Source organism: Hyaena hyaena, unplaced genomic scaffold (genome assembly GCF_003009895.1).
Source record: "Hyaena hyaena isolate Hyena2069 unplaced genomic scaffold, ASM300989v1 scaffold_130, whole genome shotgun sequence".
In the NCBI taxonomy this organism is placed as follows: domain Eukaryota; kingdom Metazoa; phylum Chordata; class Mammalia; order Carnivora; family Hyaenidae; genus Hyaena; species Hyaena hyaena.
The window spans coordinates 88,680-101,557 of record NW_024080762.1 but is presented as its reverse complement, the minus strand read 5'-3'; the positions used below and the strand labels follow the sequence as shown (position 1 = coordinate 101,557).

The window sequence follows — 12,878 nt, the reverse complement described above, 5'->3', positions numbered from 1 at the left end:
ACCCCTGGGCCCTCAGCCCTGCAGTCAGACCTATGGTTAGCCCTTGGCCTTGGACACTGCTCCTGTGAGCCTGCTACCTGTTGATGGGTCCCCTCTGGGACGGGGCCCAGGCCAGCAGCTGGACTCTGCCACTGTGCCCAGGGGCTTCAGAGGACTCCCAGGTTAGACCTGGGTTAGACCCAGGTCCCAGGTTAGACTCTCCCACCAAATCAACATGCTTTTGGATCCCCCTTTCAGGAGCCTGGCAAGGAGAAGGAAGGGAGGGAGGGTCTGGCCGCACCTCGGGGGACCTAGATGGTGAGTAGGCATCTCTGTGTCTCAGATGAGCTCTGTGAAAGCTTTGGGGCCTTCAGGGCTGGATCCTTAGCGTTTTAAAATTTTATTATGACTGCGTTTGTTTAAATATATATATATGTATATATATATATATATTTATAGCTCTATGTGCCCACTGCCCCCCAGCCCCCTCCCCAGCCCCTAGTTTTTCCCCTTCGCTTTCTGTCTGGTAGCCGTGTAGGGCAGCAACGTCTGCGTGCTTTTGTCTGACACTGTCTGGGTGCTGCTGTTCCTGGTGACCCTACGGGTCTGCTCAGGGGCCAAGGTGGGGCCTGAGCGGCGGCTGGTCACTGGGGAGCGTCTTGGCTTGTAGGGAGCCGGGGAGGGCTTGAGGGGGCCCGCGTGAGCCTCTGTACGGGGAGGCTCTGGGGACAGGCCCACCTCCTCCTCTGTCGCCTCCTCCTCGCCGTCCCCTTCCTCGTCATCACAGCATAGGGCGTGGTAGAGCACTTTGTCGCTGAACCGCACCCTCTCCCGTGTGCCTGGGGTCCGCTGGGCCAGCTGGCCCTTCACAGGGCCGGCGCTGAAGGCCTCCTCACTCGAGGAGTCCGGGGTCTCCACTCGTGGCCCGTTGGGGATGGGCATGCCTCCATTCATGAGCTGGTAGTCGGGGCCCGTCACTGGCCGGGTCGACTCTGGGCCGTCCACGGAGTCCGAAGGGGTGGATACATCCAGGAAGGAGCAGAACTCCCAGCTGTCCGAAAGGATGTCGGCTGTCATGAAGTCTAGGTGACCCAGGTCGAAGGGGCCGCCCACGCCCGCCTTGTCACTGCTGGAGGTGCTGCTCACAGTGGCCGTGGTCCAGTCGTCTGGCTCCAGTTCAAAGTCGAAGTCTGAGGTTAGCTTGTCGATCTGGCTTACCACCTGGCCAGGGAAGGAGAGATGAGTGAGGGGGGCCTGGCATCACATGAGCACGATGTCCCCCCACACACACACACTAGTAGCCTGGCTAGAGGACGGTGACTGGGCCTGAGGTCACTGGTTCATTTGCCCCATTGAGGGCCCACGTGGGAGGAGCCTGAGAAGAGCTCATCTGGGCCATTCCCCCATTTTCTATTCCTCAGTCCCTCCTTTCAGCACCCCAACCACACACACACCCCTTTCCCCCAAAGCCAGATGCTGTCCTGGTGCCCAGAGCTCCATCTTCCTTTGATTAAGAGGCGGCTGACACTCTGGCAAGGCCATTCAGTGGAGAGATGGGCAGACTACACGCCTCTGGAGAGGATATGATATGGGGTGACCACGAGGAAGACTCTGGCCAGGTTTTCTTTTTTTTTTTTTTCCTTTCGATTTTCTTTTACATTTCTTTTTTTTTTCTTAAATAGTTTATTGTCAAGTTGGTTTCCATATAACACCCAGTGCTCATCCCAACAAGTGCCCTCCTCCATGCCCATCACCCCCCCTTCCCCTCTCCCCCACCCCCATCAGCCCTCAGTTTGTTCTTAGCATTCAGGAGTCTCTCATGGTTTGCTTCCATCCCTCTCCCCAACTGTTTTTCCCCTTCTTCTCCCCCATGGTCCTCTGTTAAGTTCCTCCTAATCCACCTATATGTGCAAACATATGGTATCTGTCCTTCTCTGCCTGACTTATTTCACTCAGCATAACACCCTCAAGTTCCATTCACGTTACTACAAATGACTCTGGCCAGGTTTTCCAGAGCATTCTGGTGTGGCCTGTGCCGCTGGTCAGTGACAGCCCCCCAGGGATCCCCATCAGGATACCCCCACATACCCCGGAGCTTCCTCCTTCCTTCCCTTTCCTGCCCCCTGATGAGTGGAGATCAACTCTGGCTCACTGCGGACGGAATATGACAAGCATCATTTGGTAAGCAATAAGAAAACCCTCCATCCTGGGCCCAGAACCTCTTATTCTGCACTCGGGGCGGGGGTGGGGCAGCTCGGCCACAGAGATTGCTGCACCCCGCCCACAGCCACATGAAGCCACTCCCTGCCTCTATACAGGCGGCCCTGCCTCAGGGCACTCCCTCGCCTAGGCCCTGTCAGTGCAGAAGCCAGGGATGAAGACAGTGAGGGGGAAAGGGAGACCCCACCAGAGAGGGCGGAGAATGGGCAGAATAAGAGAAGAGAGAACCGATTCAGACCAAAACCAAAAAACAAGAGTAAAGCAAGGCGACCAAGAGACCCAAGGACAAGACATACACAGTGAGTCCCCAGGCTCCCGGCGCTTCTCTGGGGTTCTTTTCCTGGGCTCAGAGCAATCATGTAATGAATTAACTAAGGAAGCCCCTCATCCAACAAACTGGTATGAGGCTGACTGCTGTCCAGTGATGTGCTCGGTGTTTGGGGAGGAGTGGGGGTGGGGAATGTCCCCAAGTGCAAGATGAAAGCAAGGGCATAAGCAACAGGCCAGCGGGTGCATGGATCAGTGAGAAGTTTACTTGGTTAGGAGTCAGGGGGTCCGACATGGGTGGCCTGGTCAGTCATTTTCCCTCTGATCTCTCACTTTCTCGATCTGTAAATGGGGGAGGTTGGGTGAATGGTTTATTTCCAAGGCTCCTTCTATCTCTGAGATTCTGGGACCCCAGGTCTGTAGAGAGGGCTTGAGAAGCTGTTTGGGGTGTCCATGCCTAGGGGTGCCCACTCCCCATGGCCCCAGCCCCATGGGTGGCGGGAACACTTGGCTGGAGCCTGCAGAGCTGGGGGAGTCAAGGCGCTTGGGTTCTAGATTCAGCTTAGACGTTGCTCTGTGTGTCTTTGGGTAAGTCACATAACCTCTCTGGATCTCAAATCTCATTTGCCATCAGTTGAGTACAATGACTCCAGCCCTACCATCCTCACCAGTGCTCTCACTGAGGAATGATGAGAAGGGCAGTAAAAGGGTTCTGTGAGGGCACCGCTGATAAAAACAACATCATCTCCCATCCCTGAGCACCAACTAAGTGTTAGGCTTTGCACCCATGAGATCATTATCTCCTGAGCTTCTAGAAGATGCACCCAAGGCACCTGGAGGGAGCTGAGATTCCCACCGCCTCCCGCTGCTCCCCTGCAAGACTGCCCACCCCCGCGAGGTGCCAGGTGCCGCTGCAATGTCTGGGCTTGGGCAGGAAATGAGGACAGAGCCCCACCTCCAACCTGGCAATCCCTTCTTGTGCCCCCCACCCCTGAGTGACTCCCCCTACCTCAGAGAAGCTCATATTCCCCAGGGGCCCCTGGTCAACCCAAGCCCCACCTGAGGGCTGGGGGCCCTGGCCCAGAGTAGGGGCTCTCAAACCAGAGTGGGCTGATGCACACCACGTAGGTCCCGGCTGGAGCTTAAGGAGGTACATATTCAACATGCTTTCAGGCGCAGCACTGCTGATCCAGGGCCATCCTTCGAGGACCAGTGGCCTACGGGGCTGGGGATTAAAGCTGGTGAAGGCATAGCACCTCAGGGCACTGCCAGGCCCAGGGGAGGCCCTGAGTCTCTGGGGCAGCCACACCCTCAAATTAGACTCTGCTGATCAAGTTGAGCCTGAGCCTTCCGCTGCGGCAGCATGGGGACACAGCTAATAGAAATGTCATGAAATGACTGGGGGTGACCACACAGGGTTGGCTGAGGCCAGGCCAGGCCCAGAAGCTGGGCTCCTGTTGCCCTGTGAGGAAGACCCAGGGTGCACAGGGCAGAAGCCCTAAAGCTGTCAGGCCCGGACACGCTCTGTCCCACCCAAGAACTTCTGGCTGGCCACCTGCTCAGGCAGCCTTCACTATCAGGCCCTTTCCCTTCTCCATTAGACCACCCTTCTCTGTCCATCCTGGGTGGGGGGAGGGACAGGACAGAGGGGAGGCTTGGGTTCAAATCCCAAGTCGGCCACATCTGGTGATTTTCTCTCCCCACATCTCTGTTTCCTCCTCTATAAAAGTGGGATGACAATCCTCTCCTCACCAAGGTGATGGGGACTTAATAGATATGAATGTGATTTAAACTGTAGAATCAGCACAGCCATGCACTTAAGAACCTGGACTCTGGAGTCAGGCCTAGCCAGGTGCAACCCAGGTCTCACTGCTGACTGGCTGTGTGACCTTGGCCAAATTACCCAGCATCTCTGTGCCTGTGTTGTCATAAAGGGGAATTCTGGTAGTACCTACTTGATAGGGCTTTTGTAATTAATGACGTGATGCACAGAAAGCAGGTAGAACAACAAAGACTATCAATACCCACTGTGCACCAATGGGTGCTAATATATAACTGGGCCCCTGGCACCGGGCCCAAGAGCTGATGGGAGTCAGTTCTTCACCAGTGGAACGACATCCTGATGCAGACATTTCAATAGCTTGTGACAGAATCATGGGACATATTGGGTATTCCAAATCCCAGCACATGGGTGGCACCTACGTTCCCTAAAGTACAGACAGAGCAGGAGCAGAAGAGGTTCTAACAGCCAAACGGTAATGACATTCAAAGGCAAATTGGGCCCAAACCATTAGGGGCAGGCACTTGATGAATGACATAAGTGAGGGTCAGAGGAATGATGTGCCAAGGGCACCCAGCCTGTCTGCAGGGCCTGGGTCCGTCCACAAACCCCACCACCTGTCCTTATACCTCATTTCGTGGGGCCAGAGGGGAGGGTGGAGGAGAGGCAGGCCCCACGTTACCTGCCCCTCTGCTTCAGATGCCTTGAAATCTGTGATTTCTCTCTGAGATTTAATAATCATTTTGCCTACATATAATTTAGGATTGTCTTGGAGTACGGGGAAATAATTATATATACAGAAGGAAAAAGAGGGGGAGAGAGAAAACAGAGAGAGAAATGACAGCATGAAAATTACAGAATCCTAGAGCCTCAAAGCCAGAGGACTGGAGACGCTGCTGACTTCACCCCTCTCACTGTGCTTGCTGCAGGGCGGGGCAGGGTGGGGGGCACTAAGGGCCAGAAACTGGAAGGGGCAGAGCTGAGAGCCCAAGTCAGGGGTCCTGACTCCTGGGCCTGGCACCTTAAGAACAAGAGTTAGCCAATCTAGAGCGGGGAAGAAGGGACACGAGAAAGGCAGGGCTGAGGGGCCGTGACACACCTGCTGGGGAGTCCAGGCCCTGTCCCAAGGGTGTCCCCAACCTCTGTCCTCCTCACAGGCCCAGCAACCTCACCTGAACAGCTGCACCCATCGGTTGGCAGCTTCCTGCCCAGCTCCTGCTACGCACCGTATTCAGGGCGCCTCATTGTCAGCCAACAGGACCATGTCACCCCTCTGCTTCCAGCACTTTCCTGCTCCCCGAACTCCTGAGCATCTCAAACACAAGCCCCTACCAACTCGGGCCACAGGTCCTTTTCTCTCCAGCAGGCAGCTACCACCCTGCCAGGAGAGCTTCCTCCCCAGCTCTACCCACTCGGGGGCGAGCCCACTTCTGCCTCTGGGCCTCACCTGGAACACTCCCTCCCTTGCTATTCGCCCCATCTCACTTCCATCAGGAGTCTTCCCTGAGCCTCCGTGGAGGACAGGCTCCCTGTCATAGGTCCTCAAGGCACCTTTCCTTAAAATATTTTCCAATATTTATCACAGCTGCAATTTTGTATACATATAGGTTATCTGATTGGTGTCTTCCCACTAGACAGTAAGCCCCATGAGGGGTGGGGGACTGGGAACGTCCCACCCACCAGGGCACCCCTAGTTAGGGACAGGGATTCACACACTCCTCATAAGTACAGCCGTTGGATGCGTGGATGAGCTGAGACAGAAGTCATATAAAAACTGCTGGGGGCTTCTTTTCTGAGGAGTTCCATGGTCCTGTCTCACCCGCCCCTGCCCCCCCCCCCAGCCCAGGCTGAGCCCCCACTCCAAGAAAAGCACATAAGGCCCCAGAGCCAGGACTGAGGGCCCAGGAGTCCCAGAGCCGGCATCTCCCTCACCTCCGGCCCCTTCACCTCGCTTGACAAGCAGCTACCTCCTCCCCTCCCGCCCGGTTCCCCAGGCAGCTGGTTACATAACTGGGGATCTGCATTATTTATGATCACTGATTATTTTTTAATTCTGTGATTATGTTATTTATTGTCTTCCTGGGGGGCTGTGGAGCTGGGGAGGGGGGAGAGAGTTGACTGTGATTCATGACTCTCATCCCTCAATTTGGCCTAATTGGCCAGGGAGCTTCGTGAATCTGTCCAGAGGAGAACGGAAAGGGAAAAGGGAGGAAAGGAAGGTGAGGGGAAAGAAAAAAATAAGAAGAAGAACAAATCCGCACAATTCTTGCTGAGCTGCGGGTGATGGCGCTGACCCACTTTGGCACAGCTCCGTGGTCCCCAGCCTCTCCTGCCCCAGCTGCTTCTTGGCTGGGCCACATTCATCTCATGGCCGTACGGCCCGTGCCTTTCCATGCCACCTCGTAGGCAGCACCTTGCTGATGAGACCTGCACAATTGCCACCGGTCCTGTTCCCCATGGAAATCAGGCAGGGGGGCGCTCCCTGGCCACCCCAGGTAGGCAACTGTGCCCCTAAGCTATGTCCCACCCAAGAGTCAGTGATGATGTGACAGACACTGATGGTGACCCCGAGGATCATTTTTGAGTCCCCATGCTGAGTGACGTCTTGCGGAGGAGGGGGAGGAGGAGGCCAAGTACCTGCTTAAGGTAAGCTCAACATCTAGGGGTCCTTACCCCTGCCCTTGGGGTCCCCCAGATGGTGAGCACCAGGGATTCCCGTGGGGAGGCAGATTCCCACCCAGAAACACAAGCAGGAGCTTCCTGGAGCAGGCATGGGATTCTCACTGAGGATTAATCTGAATTTCATACCAAGCCCTGCAAGGCTGTTTGTAATCTAGCTCTCTCTTGGACTTTCCTCCTGCTTTTCTCCTCCCGGTTCACTCCACTCCAGCTGCCCTGGCTCCCTTGCTGATCCCCAACATGCCAAGCGCACATCCACACGTCCGCCTCAGGACCTTTGCACTAGCTGCTCCCACTGCCTGGAAGGCTCTTCTCCCGGCTACCCATTTGTCTTGTACCTTCCTCTCCTTTGAGTCTCTGTTCAAAAGGCATCTTATCAGAGACCCCATCCCCCCATCACTGTCGCTCTCTACCGCTTTCGCTGGAAGAGGGTGGGACTGCCATCCTGCCAAAGATACTGAAGTGTGCCAGCCAGGAGGCCAGGGTCCTGGCTCTGACCACTCTGATCAGGGCTAAGAAGCTGATGCGACTCCAAGAATATCTCCTTAATAATATCTAAAAGATGGGGAGCTAATCCTGTGTCCATCACTGTGCTAAGTACTTTATACATAGTATCACATTTAATTCTTACAACAGCCCTGGGGCTGGTGGGGAGGCATGAAATTCAGTATCACCATTTGCCAGAAAATGGAAACCCAGAAAGGTGAAGTAACTTTCCCCAAGCTCACCCAGCTAGGAAGGGGAGGAGCTTGGATTTGAACTAGAGACCTCTGGCTGCAGAGCCCATGTTCTTGGCCTCTAGGCTGTGCTGCATCTCTATCGAAGCTGAGATTCGCAGAATTTTAAGGAGCTGGGAGGGCCTGCTGGGACTGGCCTGGCATCCTGGAGTACTGGGGAGCCTAGGAGGGATGAGGGCTAATTAATGACTGACAGTCACATCCCTCCGGAGCACACTTTCAGCTTTCAAAGCACGTTTCCCTTCTTCACCTCACTTAGTCCATGAAGGTTTTTCCTAACCCATGGGACAGAACTTGCTCCCTAGGACCTGGGTAGCCAGTCACAGGGCTGTAGCAGGGGGTTGGGAGGGCGAGGGAGGTATGGGAGAGGGATCTCCAAAACCTTTAGGGGTGTAAGTGGTAGCCTCCCTTACCGCATGCCAAGTCCTTGATAAACCCTTGCAAGACCATCTGAGATGTGAATGATTAGCATCCCCATTTCAGAGATGAGCAGACTGAGGCTCAGGAGCCTCGAGAGGAAGTGCTTTATGGTCTCCCATCTTTCTATGAATTTCAGGCTGAATGCTCAAGAGGATGAGGAGGGTCTGCCTTGATCAGTGGTGTGTGAGGCTAGGGAAGTGGAGCAGGGGTCAGCGGAGGAGGATGGCGGAGGGGGATGAGTGGACCTTGCTCCTTCAGTCAAGCATCCTGTGCTGCTCCCTGGAAGTCTTGCATATTAATCTCATCTTCACATCTCAGTGCTCTGCTCTCCTGATGAGAACCCAGCTGCTGAGCCCTGACCTGGTGGTATCTGGGGCAGGGAGTATGATGAGGGAAGAAGTGCCTGCCACCCTCTAGACCTTGCATCGACTCATGCCCCTGATGGAAAATGCCACACAAAGGGGCAGAGAGGAGCCAGGTAGATCCAGATTTATAAGCCCTCTTTCAGGATCAAGAGCCAAGATCACAAGTTCCAGGGACAGAGGGCTGCAACCCTTTTACCCCAAACCACTGCCTGGTACCCCCACTGGGCAACCCCATTCCTGACAGATCCCATCCCATAGGAAGTCAGTTATGGTGTCTCCTCTGCTGCCTGGGCCTCCCAGAGCCTTACCTGCTTTTTCCAACACCTGCTTCTGCCCATCCCCTCATGTCCAGACCCTGCCTGGGAACTGGTTGGGGGGGGGGGATCTCTGAGGCCTGCCCCCTCCCAGCTGGGTGCCATTGGCAGCGGGCAGGCGGTGGCATACAGGGTAGATGTTGGTTGCCATAGCAACCTGCCAAAGTCTTGGGTGGAGGCACATGGCCTACAGGGTGTGTAGGGGGAGGGAACTCATCTCCCTCGGTCCTGGCTCAGGCCTCTGGGCGCCACAGCCTGTGACCCTGAGACTCTGCTGTTCAGGACACAGGACTGGGTGAGTATATATACTGAGAAGGGAGACAGGGAACCTCTAAAAGATCTGCGAATAAATCCTAGTGCTTCTGATCTCTCTGCCTCATCCTCAAAAGGGCACCCCCTCAGAGCATCACCGCGTGAGCAGAAGGTGTCATCTCTAGAAGGCCCCTGTCAAAATGCAAAAAGGTCACCCGCTAGCCCACCTGCTCCAGCCTCAGAATAGGCAATAGGAACCTGAGTTCTAGGCTTTGTTATGCCACTAGTAGGCTGTGTGACCTTGGATAAGTCCCCAGGCCTCTCTGGGCCTCAGGTTCTTCAAACAGAAAATGGACCGGGCTGGTATGGGTGATCTGTGAGAGGTCTTGAAGCTCTTGGATGACTATGCTTGGGGGGACAGGAGCGGCAGATCTTAGAAGATGCAAAGTTGAGAGTAGGCTCTGCCATGTGGCTCCCAGGCTTAGAATCCAACCTGTCTCTTTTCTGGGCGGGCCTATTGGGGCACAGGTCCCATGCCCCTGCGCAAGACTGAGACTCTGGCTGGTTCCCACGGCCCTGACGGGCCCACGGGAACAGCTGGAAAAGGTGGGGTAGAGAGAGATGAAGGGGAGTGTAGTCCTTTGGACCAAGGAGTCTGGGGGTCACTCAGGGGCATCTGGCTTTGACCACAAGGCTGATTCTGGGCTGAGGGACTGCCCTGCCTCACCTCAGTTCGTGTTCCAGCCTCTCCACAAGCCCTCTGCTTGGGACGCAGCCCCCTTCAAACACGCCCTGCTCCTTGGCTCTCAGGCCAGGCTGAAGTGGTTACCCACCATCACCCCCTCTCCTCAATCCTCCCGGAGCCCCCAGTTTCCCCACACAGCTGGCCGCGGAAAGAATGAACCTATAACTCCCATTCAATCACCTTCTCTGCTGTCTCTGCAGGGGCCCTGGTTACAGGGAGTTGAAATTTGCCTAAAGCCCACCTGGCCGGCTTAACGTCACCCAGTGGGCAAATTCAGGCCAGCGGCTCAGAACGCTGGTCATGCATTTTGGGCCCGAACACAGCCCAAGGGGCAGGGCTGAGGACATGTGTACCTCATTACCCCAGCGATGTGGGAAGCAGTAATTAAACTGGGCTCCACTTAGACAGACAGAGAGGGACACACATCCCAGCATCTCTGGATGACTTTTCAGCCTTGGCAAAAAACATTCAGAACTGTAGACGGGGATGCACGCCTCTAGGTGAGATTCCTGCCCCTGCCAAGGTACCCAGGAGCTCCGGTACCCACCAACGGCTCCCAGACACAATCTACCTCAGGGCAGATGGCTTTAACATTTTCCTGGTTCAAGGGTTCTGAGTATCTGTGTGACTTGTAGAGAACACTCAGAGCTTCTCAGTAGGGCCAGAGCCCCTTCTGAGTAGGTCAGAGTCTGAGAAGCAGATGGCAGGGTCTAAAGCCAGCTTGGGCCCCAGAAGAGTGTCTCCCATTAAGAGGCTACGGTGGGATTTAGTCTATATTTGTCACCTTGGCAGCCTGGAGCGCTAACCACAGAACCGCGAGCCTACAACGTGCTGCCCAAGCCAACTCCGCAACCCGGAGGCCCCTCCAGTCTTGGCGAATGGTGAGATTTCTAGCAAAGCGGATTTGGGGAGAGGAGAATAAAGGAAGTCGCCAGCAAAGTGACACATGTGCACACAGCTTTGAGTACATATACACACTTAAACACATATGAGCATGTTCTGGTGCCGGGCCCAGGAAAACCGGCCTGGGGTCTGTCTGGCCCCTCACTCACCTCCCTCAGCTCCTTGGCCACCTCCTTGAGCTCTTGCAGGATGCCCTCGAGCTGCCCGATGACCATCTTCATCCGCTGCCGAATCCGCTCCCGCTGGCCACCGCTGCTGGGGTCGTCACTGGGCTGCCCGAGGTCCGGGGTGCCCCGAATGTTCATCCTTTACCACGTGGCTGCAGGCCTGCCCATATTCCCCCCAGCTGGGCACACGCTGCGTCTGCCTCCACGGAGCCCCCCTCGGCCAGGCAGAGCTCCACATCTTAACGGCCCCCCAGCCCACCCTGGCCCTGGGTGGCCCTCACCCAGCCCCTGCCCCCTGCCACCCCGCCTCCTCTGCCTCTGGGTGGGGAATGGGACACCCAGAGGAAGACAGAGTCTGACAGAGGGGGGTCAAAGTGAGGACACAGGAGAGCAGGGGGAGGGCCCTCGGGTCTCAGGAGTGGCCTCCAGGACTTGAAGTGCCTAAACGTGTGCTGAGCTTATCTCTGGCCCAGCCTGGGCACAGAGGCAGGGGGATGACGCTGCAGGGACTAAGGGTAGGAGATGCCCTTGGGATGGGGGAAGGCAGCAGTCATCCCTCACAACTCCTAGGCAGTTGCAAAGGCGGAGGTCTCCGGATGCAACTGACACCTGCAGAGGGACCGTGGCGGGGGTCTTCCAGATGTGGAGGGGGCTCCAGATGTGGGCAGCTCTGAAAAGGGAGCTGGGCAGAGGAGAAGGGCAGCCCCCTGCAGAGAGAGCAAGCCTGGCGTCAGCCCTCCCAGGCTGCAGCACCAGCCGGCAATGCTGCTGCCTCCCTCCTCTCGCCAGCCTGCACCCTCCGTCGCTGGGGACGTTTTTCCTTGTGGGGAGGGGTGGTGGGGGCAGATGGTCTCCAGCACAGCCCCCTCTCTAGAAGGAAAAGAAGGAGCCCCTGCTCTGGAGGCAGAAATCCTCAGCCTGGGACGGGGCACCCTGCCCCAGCAATCCCTGATCCCCTGTGCCTCCACCCCCCCCCCCCCCCAGCCAGGCCTGGTCCCGCAGGTTCGCCAGAGGGCCTCTCCAGCCTCTGTCTTCCCTCCCAGTGCCCCCAGGGTGCCCTCACTCGCAGCGGACCCTCCCTTCCCCAGCCCCGCCTTCCCTCGGAACCCCAGCTCCGCTCCCGGACTCACCAAGGGTGGGAGCACCGGCCTTCCTTCCAAGCAGCGTCGGGGGCCAAGCCCCAAGAGGATGCTGGGGGGCCCCCTCAAAGGCTCCCTAGGGCGGGCTTCTCTCTCTGGACCCTTCGGCCCCTGGCCTCAGGGAGGTCCTCAGAGCCGCCACGGGAGACATCTGGACGGTGGGAGGGGGCGGGGCCTCCGTGCTCCAAGGAAGGGGGGCAGGAAAAATCTCCCCCAACGCCCGCCGGGCTCCGGGGCGGGAACGAGCGACGGTCCGGTGGGCTCGTGGCTCCGAGGCCACAGGTGACCCGGGCGCAGAGCGACCAAGCAACGCCGGGCCGGTCCCAGAGCGTGAGCCAAAGTCGGAGGGCTCGGAGGGCGCCGGGATCCCCTCAGCCCACGCCCGGCATCCCCCGGGCTCCGCACAGTCCGGGATTCGTTCTGTCCAGTCCAGAGCGGCCGGCTCCGGGCTCCGCCGCGGTCTGCCCGCCCTGCCCGGCGTGAGCGGCCACCGCCGGGGCGCCCGGGGCGCGCTCAGCCCGGACCCAGGAGGTCCGCGCTCCGGCACCCGCGGCGCCCGGAGCGGCTGCAACGGTCCGCACGGCCCGGCCCGGCTGCCCGCGGGGGGGAGGCGAGAACGCTCCCACCGCTCAGTCCGCGGTCGGAAAGGTCCGGAAGGCGCCGGGCCACGGGGGGGAGGGGCGGTGGCGGCCGCGGGGACCCGGTCCCCGGCCCGGCCCGGCCGAGAGCGCGCGAGGCAGGGGGCCCGGCCCGGCTGGGTTCGGCGGCCCGGGCGCGGGCGGTAGCGGCGCCGGGCGGAGCAGAGGAGGCGAGGAGAGCGAGAGGAGGAGGCGAGGCGCAGGCAGGGGAGGGGAGGGGGCGCGCGGCGGGCCCGGCCGGGCCGGGGCGCTCGGGGCTCGCAGCCTCCGCTC

At 57.9% G+C, this 12,878-nt stretch overlaps 1 protein-coding gene across 2 annotated transcripts; it reads right to left on the bottom strand.

Moving 5' to 3' along the window:
- Nucleotides 1-469: 469 nt before the first annotated feature.
- Nucleotides 470-11,077, bottom strand: INSYN1 (inhibitory synaptic factor 1). Of its 2 annotated transcripts, none has more exons than XM_039237874.1 (2): nt 10,811-11,077; nt 470-1,200 (listed from the first exon to the last, which is right to left on the bottom strand). In XM_039237874.1, the coding sequence occupies exons 1-2, from the start codon at nt 10,964-10,966 to the stop codon at nt 478-480; spliced, it is 879 nt and encodes a 292-aa protein (XP_039093805.1). In that variant the 5' UTR covers nt 10,967-11,077; the 3' UTR covers nt 470-477. The 2 variants fall into 2 exon arrangements, with proteins under 2 accessions (XP_039093805.1, XP_039093806.1); XM_039237875.1 differs by lacking the exon at nt 10,811-11,077 and having other exon boundaries at nt 470-1,030; nt 1,126-1,191.
- Nucleotides 11,078-12,878: the final 1,801 nt, after the last annotated feature.